Below are 20,481 nucleotides of genomic sequence, written 5' to 3' on the forward strand. Positions count from 1 at the left end.
TCAAACGTTTGCTTCTTCTTAATTACAATGAAGATATAATGTGTCTATGGAATTCTTTTTGCTTGTTTTAAGAATTTATAACAGAAGTGAAACTATTTATGATGTTTCAAGCATGTTTTTATTATATGATATTTTAATTACTTTACATGACAAAAATTTATTCACCCTTAAAACCTCTGTTAAGTCCAAAGAAATCATTGGCAAAATTCGTTAAAAATTTTGTGATACACATATATTTCAATAATAGCAAAATGAGTAAACTGTTATGAAAATAATGTTTTTAAAAGAAAATTGGTTTGTATTCTAAACAAAATTCATTTCAGTTCCAATTAACATTTCGATTAAGTTTTTTATTTCATTATATATATCCATATAGAATTGCTTAAATACAATACAGAATACGAACTTCCTTAAAAACATCATTTTAACACGATTTAGTTTAAAGGAATTTACAATTTGTTCAAAATTAACACAATTTGTTCGGCCAATTATATATTAAAAATAATTTAAATCAATATGAATACTATATCATCTATATGTTATATAATAGGAATTATAAAAAAAAAATTAATGTTTCGCGCTACATATATCTATAACAAATCACAATTCATTACATTATTACAATATTACATTATTATCGTAGAATGTTCGATCACCATTTGTTGTTCAAATAAACATTTACAAAAATATTAATACGCTGTATTAATGTTTGTTTGTTTATCGATCTAACTAGGCTTTTAATCCTTTTTGTGACCTCAAATTTCCAAGCGTATCAAATGCGTTAGCGATCTTTTAAATATAGATATAAACTGATTATGTTTACTTCTGATTATTAAAATAATTCGTTATTACAATTTTCCAAGTATAATTAGTAGTTTTATTTCTTTCCCTTCACGATAATGAAATTACTTTATAATGCATTAGATATTTCATTAACTATTTATAAATATATTTTAACTTCATATACATATACATACATATGTATAAGTCTACAACAGCTTCCCTGTCACGAATACATATTCCAAATTCATTATGGCTCATGGAAGAATGTAAAATACGCAATACATTCTTAGCACTATCGATAATTATCTGTAATTTCATTCCCCATCTTAAAATATTCATTTAAACTGTTATATGTATATCATCCTAGATCACGCAAAAAATATTTACAATTGTAATCTAAAAAAATTGGAGAATCACAGCAACAAATGGGACATATTTATTATGTACTTATGTTGTTTTGCATTTTCTTATGAATAACAATTTCTTATTTTATTTCTAAATAACATCATTAATAAAATACATTAAACGAAATTAAATTTTTTGTCTCCGTAAAACCTTTCAATTGATCTTTGTGTCTCTCAAAACATAAAAAATATTAAACGTCATAATACCTTTTTGGAAATTGTCAATTTATACTGATTAAGTTTCTATAAAGATATTACAATTTTCAATTTTTGTGGAACATAACGTTTCGAATTTTTGCATTATCAAGAAATCTCAGCACTTGTGCTTTTCTACTGTACAACTGACGAAACTGGACGATTATAATGACGAAACGATGATAATGTTTACAGTAGATACAAAAGCACTCGGCGATTATTTTGGCATAGTCGATTTGGTAAATCTCGGAATGCCTGAAGCAGTATGGGAACTTCACGTGAATATGTTCTGTTCGAAATAAACAAATTCTTATAAAATATTTATACATATTATACTTAACATCTATTGTAACATAACATATGACTTACCTAAACTGTTGAATGTTAATCAATTTCTTATGAACTACCGTTTATATCGCCCCTTTATTAACTGTAAAGCTTTTGCCATTAGTGGTGCTTTTGTTTTCTTTGCTATATCAATGAACAATTAAAAGAAATTATGTTAAAATATTACAATATTTTCGAACATTATTTTACTAAAAAAAAAACTCAATTCTATATTTTATATGCTAAATAATAGTTTTCTACACATTTACTATGAGACATAATAAATTTTTAAAAATTAAAATCATTGCAATGTGCACAAGGTGATACATATAGAAATAGCCCCATCTGGATATCTCAGCTGCTATTAATGATAGAAAAAAATGCATGAGATTAAACTTGCTTGGTATCTACACGATCATCTATATCATCTATTTATTATTTACATCAGCTATTTACATCAGAGTATGTACCCCTCGACGCTGAGCAAGTTCAGTCTGATGCATTTTTTTTTTATCACCAAGGGCAGCCGAGATATTCAACTGGCCTGTTTTATATGCCTCAACTATGCAGGATATTCCATCGTATATACATGTATAATATCTTATAAAATATGTCAGTAATTTATCGTCGTGTATAAAAATATTTACATGGTTTTATACGTGATACAGGTGGTGATGGAACAGAAATATTTGTAGCAGCTGTTGGTCCTCCACCACTAATTAATTTCTTTTTTATAGTAGATGCAGTATTAGGTACAGAATTTGCAGTGCCATATTTAGCTTGCTTTTTAAGAACATTTCTTGGAGGTTTAACAACATTATCTACATATGCAAGTTTAGTGGATCTTACTGGTATAGATTTGTCTATCGATTGTTTTATATTAGCTGTAAGCGTTTTCAGTTTTGCTTCTCGTTCGTCTAAACATCGCTATTAAATAATAAAAGAATATAAAATAATAAATACGAAATAAACTAAGATATTACAAATAAGGCGAATTATTCGTTTTAAATCTACCTACCATATACATCTCGCGCCATGTTTCCATTTCTTCTCTTTGTTTATTTCTAAATTCGCGATTGCAGTGATATTGCCATAATTTATCTGTGTCTTCAACCAAATAGGGATTATAATGTTCCAACATAAATAACTGATCTGCTGTTGCACGTTCAAGAACAGGTTTTATGATATCAAAAGGCACACCACCAGTAAATTCAAGTGCTACGTATAACAAATGAAAGAAATACTTAGAGAATATTTTTATAGAATGATCGCTATACGTCATTTCATAAATAAGTCATAGGTAACCTACCATCGATATTCTCTATCAATACCCTTGTACATATCTCAAACAAAGTTGGTACTGTTGTATAACCAGATTTATTTCCCGAATATACTTTTGTCCTTTGCAATTAAAATTAAAATTAAAATTAAAAATGAACATATTGCTTTCATATGTATATATGTTCATAGTAATACAAAACATACCTTTGATTTTTAACATACATTACATCTGTAAGAGCTTTATCTTCTTCTTTGCGATAAACAGGAGTACTATATGGCAGTGGCTTGTAATTAGGGCTAATCTCTGGTAATGTAGATGCCAAGTCTACACTTAATGGCTCTAACTTCATATTTGTCGTTAAAAGAGATGGTGTCTATAATAGAAAATGTGCATTATGTTTATATTTATATTATTATATTATATACTGTAATTTAAGTAATATAATATGTTATAATTATATAATATTATATAATTATATAATATTGTATATTAATTATATAGCACAAAGTACCTGTAAAGTATCACTTGTTGATTCACTTCTCGCTGCTATCTTTTTATTACTTGCAGTTGATTGTTCTGCTTTGAACATTTTTGCTGTACTTGTATTTGGAGAATTGTTAGTACGTTTTCTGAATGTCTGAGCCATTGTACACATACCCAATGCTTCTGCAAAGCTAGCACCTGTATACAAAAAAACACTATTTAGAACACTTTTCAAAAATAATAATTTAAAATAATAAAATAAAAGAACTAGTTTATTAAACAAATAAATATTTTACCGATACTTAATTTGCTGAATATTTAAAAAATTATAAAATGGATATAACGGTGAAAGATATAAAATATTATACATATTAAAAACTATATATAAAAGATTCATCTTTTTTTGGTAATATTAAGTAAAAACATTTATAAACAATATATTTATAAACTAACCTGAATGACAATCTATTCCTTCGTCTCCATTAATTTCTTGCTTCATTTTTACCAAATCCTTCGATTCTTTTGATCCATGTTTTAAATGCTTTGAATCTGTATTGCTTTTATTTTCATGTTTATCTTTCCCATCCTTATGCTCCTTTTCCTTACATCTATTTTTGCTTTTATTATGATGTTTCTTATGAGAGGAACTGTGATGTTTTGATTCGGAAGAATCCTTATTAGAATGCTGATCACTATGTTTTGTTTCATCTTTATTATGATTTATATGTATATCAGTTTTATATTTCTGTTTTTCATATTTCTGTTTTAATTTATAACTAGATGAATCAGTCTGATATTTGCTACAGGTGCTCTTTGATTTCTCATAAAAGTCTTTCTTTTCATGTTTAATTTCATGTTTAACTTTTATTTTAACTGAATTTAATATGGTACTACTACTATGCTCTTCAAAATTATAGGATACATGAGAATACACATGAGATCTACTTTCATCACTGTCACTATCTGAGATTTTCCTTCGTTTACTTTCTTTGTTCATAATATTTGAATCATCACTTTTGCGTTTATGAGCCTCGTCGCTACTTTTGAGTAAGTTACTACTATCCATAGGTCTATTAGAATGTTTTTCTGTGTTATTAGACTTACTATGACTACGATGTTTAGAACTGTGAGTTTCATCTTTCTTACAGGCACTTTTAGTATCCTTTGAAGATTTTTTATCACTTCCCAATTCATTTTTATGGCTATGTTTAGTTTTATCATGCTTTTTTTGTTTCTCTAGATCACTACTTGAATTTTTAGCAATATCACTATTACTTATTGACTTATCTTCAACAGATTTCAATTTTGATTCATGTTTGGAAGTATATTTATTGTTGCATGACATTTCATTCTTTTCTGACTTATGCCTATGAATATGTTTTCCACTTCCTTCAGTTTTATGCCTGAAGAATTAATTAAATGCATATTTATTTAAAAATTAATAAAATAAAATGAAATAAAATAAAATAAAAATATCATTAAAAAGAAAAAGATATTATTATGTTTAATATTGTAAGAAATATCTTGCATCTTATAAAATGAATTTTTATATTTTATTTCAACATTTAACTACTACATGCTACAATATATAATGTTGTATATACAACATATCTATTTCATACATTAAGATTATATAAAAGTCATATTTCTTTCAATCATACCTTTCAGGATTCTCCTCAGGTTTTGGAGACTCACGACTGTCACTGTAGCTCTCAGGTGCATCAGGAATGCATGCTTCATCTTCATCTTCACCTCCACTAGTTCCTTCGCTAACAACCATTGCTTTCCATTTTGCAACAAGCGCCTTAGCAGCATCTCCTATACCACCATCATATTTCCTCAAAGCATTTACTGTGCGTCCTACACCAGTTTCTTGAAGATGCTGCACTGTTACAGGCAGATTAGATAGTTTTGAAATACAATGAAGTATCTGTAACACAATTGAAATAATATATTATAGCCAATACATTAATTACGACCTACTACCCTGTCAAACAATTATAAATAAAATATAATAGGGGAAAAATATTATAGCTGTGAAGACCATAATATATGAAACAATTTAAAATTAGCACAATTTTTATTATAAGGACAATACCATACAAATATATAAATGCTAAAATTGATAGAAATAAAATTGATGTGAATCGTGTTTGGATTTCATTATGAGGTTATAATTCAACGATACTAATAAAACTGCATCATCGTATACGTTGAAAAATATAGAAATTAGCACACAATACATACCCTATCCTCATTATCATCACATTTTTCAATATTTCGCTGATAATGCTTAATTTTATCCACTACAGACATCATTGCGGCTCCCAGCTGCTTATTGGCGTCGCCTGGTAAAAACCATCTGTTCATGGATTGCCAGTGAAGTACAAACTAATAGACGATACAGTTAGTCAGTTCAATGCTCATCTGTGTAGACCAATCAGATGATGGATAGAATCAATATGGCGTTGTACTAACCTGTAAAATATAGAATAGAGTGGAAAAGAGGGGAGGTAGACATATAAGAAGAGAAATAGACATAAGAGATGTAAAACCGGTAGTTCGTCCAAAGCCGGAAGGTACGGACTAAGCAATAATAATAATACTAACCTGTAAAATACGCTATAAATGTTCTACTTTAGATATGCATAACTTTTAAACTGCCGGATTTCTAAAGTTAAGATTTGCATTTTTGGATTCTACGTGCTGAAAACTATTAAATGACAAAGAAAAAATCAATGGTTTTATATCCCCCAAAAGCAAAGTCAAACCGAATTTAGTCTTATATGTACATAAACAAATACAGTATATATATACTTTTTATAAAAAAAGAATGGTTGTATTAACACGAGTTTTATATTGTGTAGCAAAGGTAATCTAGTCTTAACATATTTAATATTCCTTTTTCATTCAATTAGTATAGTAATAGAGTAGAGACAACATAGTTTACAAATATGTAGATTAAGGATTTATGGATTAATTATTTAGTTACCAAGGAAATATAAGCGACAAGGCTTAATTGACAGTTTGCGTATTCACGTAACTGGAGGCACCGGCGGTTCTGGATTACCTGCTTATGGTGGAATGGGCGGAGCAGGAGGAAACGTATATCTTGTCTCAAAAGAAAAATTAACATTACGAAGTGTTAAATACAAACTAGAAAATATGAAATTGAAAGCAGGAACAGGAGGCGATAGTAGCAAAAAAGGGCTCATTGGAATACCTGGAACAGACTTAAATATAAGGGTTCCAATTGGTATCACCGTTTATGATCAAAATCGCATTAAACTTGGTAATGTACATGTAATAATAAATAACAATAATTATTCTTGATTGTTTATGATATCTATTTGTTAAAATATAGGTACAATGAATTCAAAGGATACAAAATTGGTAGTTGCTACAGGTGGAATAGGGGGATGTGAAAGGACAGGTTATTGTGGCCTTAAAGGTGAAAGTCGCACTATAGTTCTTGATCTTCAGTTACTTGCCGATGTTGGTTTGATAGGTTTTCCAAATGCAGGGAAGAGTACATTTCTAAATGCAATCTCAAGAGCTAAATCAAAGATTGCAGATTATCCATGTAAGTTTACTGTGTATAAAACACATTATTTTTTTACTAGTTAAATGTATACTATTTTTTCTCACTTATTATGATTTTTTTCAGTTACAACTATAAAACCACAAGTAGGTATTATAAAGTATAAAGATCACAGACAGATTTCAGTTGCAGATTTACCAGGTTTAATTGAAGGTGCACATATTAATAAAGGAATGGGTCATAGATTCTTAAAACACATAGAAAGAACAAAATTACTGCTCTTTATTGTAGACATTCAGGGATGTCAATTTTCTATAAGACATAAACATAGATCTTGCTTAGAAACTGTGCTCTTATTAAATAAGGAAATTGAACTTTATAATCCTGATTTGCTAGATAGACCTACAATGATTATAGTAAATAAAATGGATACAAATGGAGCAAATGAAATCTATAATGAAATTAAATTAAAATTAAATAATTTATCAGAATTTCTCTCAGAATTTAATGAATCAATTCAACCAAAAAGAGTATTGCAATTTGATGATATTATAACAACATCACTAATTTTACAAAATGCAGATGAGATACGTGAAATTAAAACAAAGATTAGGCGTATTATTGATAAATATGAAGAAGCAAAAGTTTCCGTTCAAAATATGGATTCAAATGAAGATTGTTTACGTACAAAGTTAAAAAAACAAATGCAGCAATATGCGTCGACACTCGTATAACTATTGTATAACTCGTATAATATTTATTTAAACGAACGTTTAAACGTTTCGTTACGGGTAGTACAACCTATCCATACTGAAACACTGTATAATCAAAACAAAAACATATTTCTTTAAAAACTGTATATACAGACTGAAAAAGTAACAACCTTGTAATTAATAGCCTTTGCAACATAACAATAAACGTATTTGACATTTTATTCTTTTAATTGTTTAGAAGTTCTTTCGTTATTTTTACCCATTTACACTTTAATTTTGCTGCTTCTACTTTTTTAATCCAATTTTCTCCAAGTGGAGCCTTCTTTACTATTTCGATTTTTTCAATTTCGTTTGGATTTCTGATGATGTCTACATCTGCAATCCATTTTTCTATTCCATTCCATGCTATCATCGTCCCATTATCAGTGCATAATTTAGGTGGAGTTCTTATAAAGCTATAACCTAATTCCGTACTCACAATATTCAATGCTTTAGCTAGGAAATTATTACATGCTACTCCTCCAGATATAACCTGTTCATTAAAAATAAGCAATATATATTAAACACACATATATATCAAATTAAGACAGTGTTCTTAATACTTTTAACATACCAATGTTCGTTTATTTTTAGGAAATAATGACATTTTATTAACAAATTCCATTGCTCGTTGAGTCCTATGACAAATATGTGTCACCGTAGCTAATTGAAGTGCTGCACATAAATTATATGCATCAGGAATCACTGCATCACCCACTATATTATGTTTTCTTTCTTCTAATTCAATGTACTTGTTACAAAGATTTAAGTATGAAGAAAAACTAAAATTACAATCACTGTATTTTGTCATTACAGGTGAAAAAAAAAACTGCTCAATGTTTGATGCTTTGTTTGCTGCAATTTCTATAGCTAGGCCTCCATTTAAAGTTCTAAATTCTGGAATGTTTTTTAATTTGAGTCTTCGTGCAACCTATAAATGTAAACTTATAGAGTAATTTAATTTAATCCATTTACTATTTATTATCTAAGTTATGTGAATTAAAAATGTATTAAAAAATATGTAAACAAAATTATGATAGTTAAAAAAGAGATGATATCAACAATGCAATGATTACCTTATCAAAAATCTCCCCAGGTGCATTATTGACAGTAGTACCAAGTAAATAAAATTTATTTACATTTTCAACAATTGCTAGTAAACAATGGCCTCCAGAAGCTAATAAAATAAGATATGGGAAATCAATCTGTAATTAAAAGTTAGTTTATATCTTCCTTATTAATCAAATTTTATAATATATTAAATATGAACATTTTATAAGAAGACCTCTCTGCTCATTCTTGCTGTTAAAGCGTGAGCTTCCATGTGATGTATTGGTATAAGAGGTTTTTTCCCAATCTGTGCTAAATATTTCCCAAATTGTGTTCCAACTCTAAGAGACATAGGAAGACCAGGTTTTACAGTTGTAGCTATTGCATCAATATCTTTTAACGTTAGATTTGCAGCTCTTAATGCATTCTCACAAATTTTTGTAATATTGTTTTTATGTAATACTCTTGCAACTGATGGAATTATTCCTCCAAGACTAAAAAACATCAAAGTTATATTCTAAATCATCTTAAAAGATTCTATAATATATTATATAAGCATTATAAGAAAAATTATTAACAAAATTTTTTAATTACTTCAAATGTGTCAGATGTTGAGAACTAATTGCTTCACCTAAAATTTGTCTATTAGTATCAACAATTCCACAAGCTGTCTCATCACAGCTGGATTCTATTCCTAAAATTACAGCAGGCTTACTGTGGAAAAAGTTCTGTACTAACTTTAAATTACGTTTATGTAAATATGAAAATTTAACATTATTTATAGAATGTTTATAGAAGTATTTGTGAAACAATAAGCCTGTATTATATGCCATTCTCAATTTTAAATTAAACGTGAACTCTTTTCTCTTTTCTTTCTTTTCTCTTTCTTTTAACTCTTATGTTAAAATTATATTGTGTACTTAAGTTATTTGCGTTTACTTATGCACAAATTCAAACATAACCGTGTCAAACACAATAGTATTAGCCCACTAAAATGCTAATAATTAAATTAATGATTTATATGTGGTACTTTACTCAATTTTGTTTATTTTATGTAGTGTTTGAAATTAATGCAATATGCAAGGGCAGAAATAATATGTGCCATTGCTATATTTGTTATGATATTGTATTCGATATTATTTCGAGATTTCGATATAGGAAGTTGATACCTCGAAAGTAACAATCGATGTGAGCTACGCAACGCTCGTTATCTCGGGTCTCGGTGCCATCACAGTTTGCAGATTTTCCTTCAAGTATCAGAAAGTGGATGTACAATGTCGGAACAGTAAGAGATATTTATTTTTCCATTAAAGAAAATTAATGTTCTGATATAATTTTACTATTCGATTTAACCTCAGAATTATTTTATATACAATTATAAATCTGTTATTTCTTCCGTATAGCTATGTTTAATTTGAGGTTAGAGTTATAATCATTGTTAATAGTGACGTACATTGTGTTTTTTCCATCATCCATTGTATTCTATCTTTTTGTGAATTATTCATTTACTGGTTTTGCAATTAAAATTCATTTCGTAAAATACAGTGATTGTATTTGCAGGATATCAAAGAAGTATGATAACCATAAAAATAATATCTGTTTTTATTGTGTACTAATGGCTACTTTAATAAACATGGTTTTGATTACTTTTTGTTGTATATAATTCATTTCCACAAGTTTAGTGAATTTCTCATTATATTTTATTATCATATTTTAACACGAATTTATTATATCTGTATGTTAATTGAAAAAACATATTTTAATAATATAAAAATATGTTAAATATATTTAAAAGAGATTTTTAACGTGATGATCGCTGTACCTATTTTTATTCAAGCTTTTACTTGTTTAGTGATGATACCCTATTGGACGAAGATCTTGGAGATGAAGAATATGATCTAGGCAATGATGAAGAAGAGGCTCTTTTAGCAGACGATTATGAAGTGGAGAGGGTGAGCATATTGCTGGACCATTATTTTGTTGTTAAATAAAAGTTGGTTCATTATAATGCATCATATGATACAATATAATGTTCAAGTCTAATAACAAATATATTAAAAAATATATATTACAGTTAGAAAATTAAGAATTTTGTACTCTATTTGTTAATGTAATGACAAATCAACATATTGCGATTATTAATCAAGGCGGTCTTAAAAATTATAGTATGAAATAGTAGTTGCACATATAAAGTTACTCTCTATGAATTTTCTAATAATTCTTCTGAACTTTGTCAAAAATAATTAATTATTTAATACAAACAGATTAATTTTGATATAATTTTGTTTTCATGTGTTTTATAAACGATATATTTCAGCAAGCAAGAAGGACTTCATTTAGTTATATCTGATTTATTTTGTGTATTATGACTAGGATGAACAAATCTAAAATCATAATTTCAAATTACATATTTTTCATTGTATGATGATACTATCTTAGACACAAGATATTTATCATTAATTCATGTATAGAATCACTTTACAAATGATTAAACAAAGATATATTCTATTTGAATATTTTGAAATTTTCCAGGGTGAAATAAGCATTTTACTTAAATTGTGAGCGAAAATATTATGTGCTTATTATATGCGTATGAGATTGTATTGAAAGCTTAAAGCAAATACACAAAAATTATAATACATTTTTGCGTAGGCGAAAATTTTGTATTTTATGCAAATGCTTCACATTAATTGTTGACTTATAAAATTTATTACGAGATTTCTCAACATTATTATAATATACAAAGGATGTGAAAATGAAACATGGAACATGTAAAACTCATCCATAACATATTTAGTAAAAATTTATGCAGGGAAAATGAAAGATAAACGATTGATATTTATTCTTTGTATTCATATTATATCATAATATTATTTGTTATAGCAATTTCTATCTTTTGTACTATAATTGCTTTCTGTATTTTCCTTATTATTTAAAATTTCACAATTACTTTTATTAGTGCCGATAAAACTCTGTATATGTATAATGAATATTAAGAATTTGTACGTAATGATATTTCCTAATTTATTATGTTATTTGTGCTTATTATGTTTCCTTTTCCCTGTTTGTTAAAAAAGCACAACTATTAGATATTGTAAGCAGAATAAATGTTAATGGTAATTGAAGCAGTACGATTACACAAATTTGTTAATGTGCTATTTGTAGCCTCTCAACAAATTACAATTGAAAGCACTATTAAATTTTGTGATTTATAGTGCAAATATTTAAATATTACAATTACTACAAATAATATACTCAAAGATGTCATGAAAATTGTGTGTTTTAATGAAAGTTTTTATGTATAAAAAATATATGAATGTTTATAATATACATGTTTATATAAGTTTTCTTAAAGTGTGTTTAAAAATTTAGTCTACGCAATTACATTTTATTTCATTACAAATGAAAATCACATCTTGTTCAGATTTTTAGAAAATTAAATGTAATTACACAATTATTATTTTGTAAGATGTATGAAAGATTAAAAAGAGATATTTGATTCGATGAAATCTATATATGATGAATTCTTTCATTAAAACATTCAAATGTTATGGAAAAGAGATATCGAGTCTGATTGTTGTGATACAATGGTATTGTAAGAAGGTAATATCGTTCGTTCTTTTGAGCGACTGTAACAATACATCGTACATACTTTATATCTTTGGATATCATATCAACTTGTATAACATTTCAAGTCATGTATCTATTTCCTTTTCATTAAAAAGCAGTATGAAATATTAAAAAAATTGAAATAGAAACTCGATGATTCTTAATACAATTTGTCCAAAATAAACTGAATGTATGTATATAATAAAATAAATGTATATATATGTACATATCATATGAGTAATATACAATCGAACATAATACGAAACATATTGTTGAACTGCAATATATCATGCTGCTGCTGCCTTGAATTGTAACATATTGTATAATATATATTTATAACAATTCCGTATTGCGAAGTATCAAATATGCTATCGCTTTTATTGAGAAAATATTTTATTATTCTAATTGACTGTTACGGTAATATTCATTTGCATGAATTATAATAGTACCTAACAGTAAGTTTTGTCGAGAAACTTGCGATTAAAATTTTTGCCGTATAAATCTTATTATTAGCGGTTGATAATAATTAAGAGATTCGATGAGAAGGAAGGAAAATTGATAGAAGTAGGAGGAAAGAATGGTGCGAGAATTCTCAAATGCGGTACCTTCGTTTTAATCATGAAAGAGTAACTTCTTATAAATTGATAAACATATAGTTAATTAAGAGTAGATTGTAACGACTACGGCTAAATATTATATTTTCATTACAAATATTTGGCAATTTAATTCCCTGAGCAGCAGAATAGCTATAAGGGAGAAGAGGAAACAGATGATGTACTGGACTTAGGAGTAACCGACGCACTTGACGACTTAGATGGTGAAGATGAAAACATAGAGTTTAGTAGGAGCAAAACTGATAGAAGCAACGACAATGATTTTTACGACGACGGAAATCAGCTAGAGGATCAATCGAAGTATTACGAGCAAGATGAAATTAATGAATATAAAAGCGAACAAACCCGACAAAACGATGAATTTTCTACAATTGATAACATCAATACTTCGAATAATATCGAAAAGGGAGATCTACGAGAGAAGTTGCAGAAAAATGCAAAAATCTATTCTGGGAATGGACAAGGATTGGAAGATGACGAATGCGAAGAAGCTAAAGAAAGGAGAAACAGATTTCAAAATGAAAGAACTATCGTTGCTTCGAAAATGAATAACCATATACCGGATACTTTGGAGAACGTGGTAACATCTGAACCATCCAAGCTAGCATCTAGAGGCCGTGGAAGAGGTCGAAGTACAAGAGGAAATCGCGGTGGAAGATTCAATACACAAAATTCGGGAAATTTTAATCCAAGGTATGTGCAATTGTTGCGATTCTTAAGGTCTCTGTGTTTATCTACTTATGGTATTATATATATATATATATATATGCGTTTGTGTGTACACATGTATAATATTAGAATATTAAAATACCTATTAGAGTGTATAATTGTTTGTAAAATGTGATTGGCCAGGTTCGGTAATGCACGCAACGCAAACTTCGATAATCAACCACCACCAGTATGCAGGCCACCTTTACTCGAGACCTGGCCACTCTTTTTCCTCGGAGTACCAAACAATATGCAAAACCAACAGATTGTTTACCAGCAACAAAATTCTCAAGTACAACCCTTCCAGCATTATTCTCCAAACGGTTCGCTCCAAGGCCCATCGCATTTTGTAGATAATAGACCACAATTCAATCCTAATCAATTTCAAAATCAAGTGGGTCCTAGAACAATCGGGACAAGATTAGATTACGGACCTCGAGGTGGCTTGTCAGGATCTCTTCAAGGACCGTCTTACAGCCATCCATCGAATCAACCACCTTATGTCCAAATTCAACCGGCGCCAGTTGCTGCGAGTACAGCCCCGTTTCAAAACTCAGCTTCCCTTATGCAAGATAATCAAGCTCGGCTGATGCAAAACAATCAAGGTCCATTGTTGCAAGGGAATCCTGGAGGAACGCTTCTTGGAAATCTGAATTCAGTCGTACCTGGAACATCGACCGCGCCATTGTTACAACAGGGCAGTCAACCGTTACCTATGCAAGGATATCCACGTCAAGCTTCTTCCCAAGGGCCACTTATTAATCATCCTAACGTCAGTCAAATACCAAATCAATCACCTTTCGAGAATAGACCACCTTTTCAAGAAGCAGCTCAATTTGAAAACCGATCCGTTTACGATTCGAGGTCCGGATATTCCGATCAAGTACCTACCAGTCAATTTAATACTAATACGTTACCTGTACCGCAACAATCCACTTCCAATGTACCCAATGTACCTTTACCTCCAGGGCACAAGATTTTAATCAATCCTCACTTTCGAGGAGCCGTTCAGTCGACAAACGATGGTAAGTTCTTTCAAGTGATTATCGACTTTTTTTTTTAACTTTTATCAGTTGCCTATAATTTCATATTAATTCCTCTTACTTATGATTCCTTCTGGTTTGATTCGCAAACAGCAAGACTCGCATGGGATTCCAGTCAGCAAACACCTAATTTATCATCTCAAGTTCCTACTGGCCAATTCTCACAACTCGCTATCCCATATCAGAATCAAAGTTCGTATAATCAAGCCCAACAAGAACCGTCGCATTATCAACAAAATTATCAACAAAATAAAAGCGACGTATGTATCACGTGATATTGACGAATCTAAGGTGTAACAAGATTTTACAGGAAATTGTAATTATACGAATTTTCACAGGATCCTTATGCATACTTTTCTGATGTATGGCAAGAAAATAAGCCGCAGAAAAATCAAACTGGAACTCAGAATAAACAGTATCCTTTAGAAAGTAGTTACTTGCGAGATGATAGCTATGAATCCAGTTCGAAATATAAATCGGATCAAGGGGATCAAAAAAATAATTATCCACAGGTTGGTGACGTACGAATTGGTAACAAGCATATTAAGCGCGAAGAATATAATCTAGTTTTTAAAAACAATACTCATCCCCAGGATCACAGAGGAATCCATCAAAATTATCGCGATAAAGATTTGTCGTCGAGAACCAGAAACGATCATGTTTCGAAGGGTAAGATTTGCTCGTCAACCGCGTATCGTGAGAATTATGATCAAAATCATGTACAGAAGTCTAGTAACAGACCAGTGAATACTTCGATAAGAACTAGATTGCCACAAAAAAGAGTTCCCAACTCTGTAGACAGACCTTTACGTGATTTGAGCCCAAAGCGAATAAAGGTTAGCAACAGAAATCTTCAAGAAGTACGAACAGTGGATATGTTAAACAATACGAATAATGACAAAAAGGTATATACGCGTTCATATTTTATTTCCTTCCCACGCATTGCATATTCCTCCAAAATAAATTTTTATAGGATGAAGAAAACGACCCAGAAATGCAGGAATATAGAAAAAAGATGGAAGAACAGAAACGGCTTAGAGAAAAGATTTTGCGGGAGAAGGAAAATCGACGAAAAATGGCTGCAATGGAGAAACAAAATGATGAAGCTAAAAACGAAAATACATGTATGTATAATAACATAATCATAATATAAATCAGATATACACAAATGATTTAGTAATTAATTGCTTGAGTACAATGGATACGTTTTCAAAGGCAATGTTAAAGTTAAGTTTGTTTAGTAATATATTTTTTTATTTTATTTTTTTATTTTATTATTTAAGAGAGTTACCATTTCTTTATCAAAGTATGCAGAATATTTGTTAAAAATTATTTCACTCTTTTTCTTCTATTATCATAATTAAGCATTTATTTAATAAGCTATAATATTTCAGTTATAACATGATATTTCGTTTAAGAAATAACTATAATATATTGTGTACATAATTATATATAATAATAATAATAGCAACAATTTAAAATGAATATAATTGTGTGTGTAATGAATAATTTTACTTTCTAGTAAATGAAAATATACAGGACACAAAACCACCTGTATCAGCACTTATGGGAGTAGTAAAAGATGCATCCATAAACAAAGGACATACCAATACTGGAAGAGGACGTGCTCGTCCTATCAATACACAATCTACAGAGGTATATGACTAAAGATGCCATGCTTTCCTAATTGTCGGTACACAAAACATGAAATTGATATTTCCCCTTTTTTTCTCTTTTTTTCTTCTTTCTTTTTCTTTCTTTGATATACACACTTGTAAAACAGTGAGAGTAATTAATGGTTTTTCTTATTATGATATTTTTTATAAGCAATTCGTGCTTAATGCTCAAAGGAAATAAATTGTATAAAATGTGATCATGTCTGATAGAATTTTATTTGTTTGTATTATACTAAAATGAAAAAGAGAAAGATTCAAATATATTGTATATAAATATCATAGGTATAGAAATAGTTGCTGCAATATCTAGGAAATTAACAATTTTTTTTTATTTACTAAAACACATTGTTGCACTTTTTATTTATTCGTGAGAATTATACCATTTGTAAATATTTATTTCTACTTGAATGATAACTTACATATCTCAAATGACATATTATTAAATAAAAAGATATATTATTTATATATATATATATATTTATATATATATATATATAGATAAGATATAAGATATAGATAAGATATATATTTATATATATATATATGTATATATAAATAATATATCTTTTTATTTAATAATATGTCATTTGAGATATGTAAGTTATCATTCAAGTAGAAATAAATATTTACAAATGGTATAATTCTCACGAATATATATATATATATATATATAGGTCTATCAGACTTTCTGTATATTTTTTACTCATGTTCTAATAAAATACATTTTTAAATATTTTTTGTTCTATTTAATTTCCTCCAAACTTTTATTAAGATTATTCTATATTAAAATGTTTTATCAACTCCTTTTCATTTATTGTAATTTTTGAAGCAAAATCTTGATCTTTCTAATGAACTTTTTATATTGAAATTAGTAACTCAAATATTATTATTCTTTTTTATACTTTTTTACACGGCATGCTATCTTTTACGACTATTTTTGTTATAGGTTGCAGAGAAATCATCATGTATACGAATTGTCAGGACAATACAAACTATACAACCCAGTGACTCTATAGATTCTACAAAAGACAGTAATTCTGGACATACGATTAATCAAGGAAATGAACATACAAAAGTATTAAATTCCCAATCTGGAACGCGAAGAATTGTAATTCAGAAACCATTATTAAATACACAAAAGGTTGCCACTACTATACAAAAAACAGTATCAAATTTGCAGAAAGGTCAACTGTTGATGCAAAACAAGTTAGTTAATGTTGCTCAATGTCCAACTCAAAGAATTGGTCAAAATCAAGCTGATGTTTTAAGAAAATTAGCAAATGTAGGACAAAAAGTTGTTGGTACTTCACAAAGAATTGTTAAACAAAAATCACCAGGAAATCTTCAAAAAACTGTGATTAATGTACAAGAAGTAACGAATACCAATGCGAAAAAGGTTGTTGTTAATACACAAACTAACCAAAGAGTTGTACTACAAAAATCTCCTATACAACAGAAAAAAATACCGGAAATAAAAACAAATACTGTAAAGGTAGAGAATTTAGCAGCAAGCACGTCCGAAGCGCAAATTAGACGTATGTGCCAAGGCATCGGAACAATTGAGGTGACTATCTTTGCATGAAAACATTTAAGACTTGGATTTTCGTTGCAAATTCATAGTTCCTTTTTTCACATACTTTACCTTTAGAAACCATAAATCCAGCTTCTTTTGTGGTCGTTTCTTTTTCTTTTTTTCTTTTTTTTTTATAATAATATACAATGCCAATCTTTTCTCCTTCAAGCATGTTTGTTTCTTTTGTGGGTTTTTTCTTTTTTCTCCTTTTCTTTCTGGTTTTTTTTTTTTAGTATTTTAATTATGATTATTTTGAGAATGATTTCAATTAAGATTTATGTAATTACGGATTACGTTAATTAAGATTTCTGACAATATCCCACATATTACATTTGTGTCAATAGTAATACTAATAATTGCGTCTTTTTTCCTTTTTCTTTGTTTGGGGAGAAGTTATTATTAGTTTGTAATACTATTCGAAACCTTACATTGTTTCTTACCTTTTTGGGTATTTTTTTCATTGAGGTATATAAATTTGTTTTACAACTGACAAATTCATATTGTTGTAGTTGTTTAAAAATCATTATCCCAATATTATTTCGTATTCATTCAATATTTGATAATACTCTTCTTTATAACAAAATAAAAACAAGCATTTGATAACTACAGTATTGTATTACTTTCCTTAATATATATACATGAATATAGATACAATATTATATTAACATGTAATGGGCAGATTTGTTTTGAAGAATATCTTACATTAACCTAAAAGTTTAGATCATATTTATAAATAATGACTATAGTTCATATAAAACTATATAATGAACAATATAATAAAAGAATATAGCTATATATTTAGCAATATATTGTTTGATAATATTTTGCTTAAATCTAACTTGATATACCTTGTTTATTATGTATATATGTATATATACAAAAAACGTTTATTTTATTTATTATAATACTTTATACGTTAGAATCATATATCTGTTATTCAATTTATTATTATGATTTCAATAAGTTTTTGTAACAAGTTGAAAATACGCAACCTTTTTAAAATAAATATTGATTTCTTTAATTCAACAATTTAATAATTATCTGTTTATATTATTCGTGTTATAGAGCATACAAATGGGTGAGCGCAGCGCAACGATTGTGTTTAAGACGCAGTCTGCTGCTATGGTGTTTCACAAGAAATACCAGCGCAAAATGCTTGACCTTTCGCTGATAACCGTTCGCCTTGTACCGCAATCAAGCGGAACTAAGACCACTACCACAGTTATAAAAGTTTCTTAAGAGATATATTGAATATATTTAATCTAGTGTATTACGATAAAAAAGGAGAGAAGAAGTATATAAGTACATTCATATTTGCGTTTATACAAGCAACGATATTTTATTTTACCGAAGCAGCCTATATATGAATAAACGCATTTCGTATTTTACATACATTTTATTTAAAGTATGTTTCGTCCAGGAATTAGAAAAAAAAAATTTTCGGCTGCAAATAAACTGTATAATATATCTTTACAAATGAAGTGAATAAACTTGACCATTTAATTTGTACATATGTCAAATATGAAATGTATATTTCATATAAAAATATACATGGTAGTTTCTAATAATATATTGTGCATTTAACGGCTATCATTTATTACACAGCATATATGCTAATCTCGAAAATTTGTAATTTTAAATGCAAGAATATATATGAATCATTACATAAAACACATAAATTATATCTACGTTGTATAGTATTTTAAATTAAAACCATTCAAACCACTACAATGTATGTGTTTGTTGAAGGTTATCTTAGAGTTATGTTACACTTATGCATATATTTACGCATATTTGCCATAAAAATTAAAAGTAAATTAGGTTATAGAATACAGTTACAATGTGTTACAATATTAATCAATGACATGCTTAAATTATGCATATATCAGACAGTTAAAGTCATTGTAAAGTATCAATGAACCCATCATATTTTTCATGCTTGATATAATCTATTCTATGTAAATTAGTAGATAGATGTTTTATTACAAATATCATTATACTAATTTACAGTGTGATAATATAAAAAATATATGACATACTTCTCTATAATAAATACTTTTAAAAAATTAAGTCGAAAGTATTTATTCAATACATTGCAAAAAGTAAATTATCATAAATAGAATATATAACTTTATTTCTTTAATACTTGTTAAAATGTACGAAATACGAAATTTTTCAAATTTGAAACGAAACATTGAATTTTTATAAACAATAAATTTAGAAAAAATTATAAACATATATATATGTTTTGAAAATGCATATATATTATATTTATTATTATTAATGTATTAATTTATTACTATTATTAATACCAATTACAATTAAATTGATATTAGGGTCCCCTCAGACAATCAATAATATTGTCAATATTTCAAGGTTCTCGACAAAAATGCGATTTATCAAAAAATATTGACACATCGATCCCTTTAGTTGAGAACCTT

The 20,481-nt window shown here is 28.2% G+C and overlaps 4 protein-coding genes across 4 annotated transcripts; 2 read left to right on the plus strand and 2 right to left on the minus strand.

Annotated features, from left to right (window-relative positions):
- Window positions 1–1,260: 1,260 nt before the first annotated feature.
- On the minus strand, window positions 1,261–5,873 carry EloA (transcription elongation factor elongin A). The gene is made up of 10 exons (XM_069123036.1): window positions 5,722–5,873; window positions 5,136–5,404; window positions 3,928–4,877; window positions 3,503–3,672; window positions 3,195–3,364; window positions 3,019–3,110; window positions 2,728–2,927; window positions 2,357–2,636; window positions 1,752–1,853; window positions 1,261–1,671 (listed from the first exon to the last, which is right to left on the minus strand). Exons 1-9 carry the CDS (start codon window positions 5,842–5,844, stop codon window positions 1,786–1,788), a joined length of 2,322 nt encoding a protein of 773 aa, XP_068979137.1. The 5' UTR covers window positions 5,845–5,873; the 3' UTR covers window positions 1,261–1,671; window positions 1,752–1,785.
- A 129-nt stretch (window positions 5,874–6,002) lies between these two features.
- LOC138184812 (GTP-binding protein 10 homolog) lies at window positions 6,003–7,749 on the plus strand. The gene is made up of 4 exons (XM_069123123.1): window positions 6,003–6,346; window positions 6,463–6,766; window positions 6,839–7,057; window positions 7,142–7,749. Exons 1-4 carry the CDS (start codon window positions 6,308–6,310, stop codon window positions 7,747–7,749), a joined length of 1,170 nt encoding a protein of 389 aa, XP_068979224.1. The 5' UTR covers window positions 6,003–6,307.
- Window positions 7,750–7,770: 21 nt separating this feature from the next.
- Tcs4 (Threonyl-carbamoyl synthesis 4) lies at window positions 7,771–9,686 on the minus strand. Its single transcript, XM_069123132.1, has 5 exons — window positions 9,412–9,686; window positions 9,053–9,311; window positions 8,844–8,972; window positions 8,342–8,698; window positions 7,771–8,260 (listed from the first exon to the last, which is right to left on the minus strand). Exons 1-5 carry the CDS (start codon window positions 9,648–9,650, stop codon window positions 7,955–7,957), a joined length of 1,290 nt encoding a protein of 429 aa, XP_068979233.1. The 5' UTR covers window positions 9,651–9,686; the 3' UTR covers window positions 7,771–7,954.
- A 270-nt stretch (window positions 9,687–9,956) lies between these two features.
- LOC138184813 (RNA-binding protein 33) lies at window positions 9,957–19,979 on the plus strand. The gene is made up of 11 exons (XM_069123124.1): window positions 9,957–10,102; window positions 10,670–10,769; window positions 13,165–13,733; window positions 13,893–14,773; window positions 14,885–15,051; window positions 15,130–15,303; window positions 15,385–15,696; window positions 15,765–15,915; window positions 16,314–16,447; window positions 17,414–18,031; window positions 19,106–19,979. The coding sequence occupies exons 1-11, from the start codon at window positions 10,092–10,094 to the stop codon at window positions 19,277–19,279; spliced, it is 3,291 nt and encodes a 1,096-aa protein (XP_068979225.1). The 5' UTR covers window positions 9,957–10,091; the 3' UTR covers window positions 19,280–19,979.
- Window positions 19,980–20,481: the final 502 nt, after the last annotated feature.

The sequence above is a fragment of the Bombus flavifrons genome, chromosome 11, assembly GCF_040668555.2.
Source record: "Bombus flavifrons isolate JBK064 chromosome 11, iyBomFlav1_principal, whole genome shotgun sequence".
Taxonomy (NCBI): Eukaryota; Metazoa; Arthropoda; class Insecta; order Hymenoptera; family Apidae; genus Bombus; species Bombus flavifrons.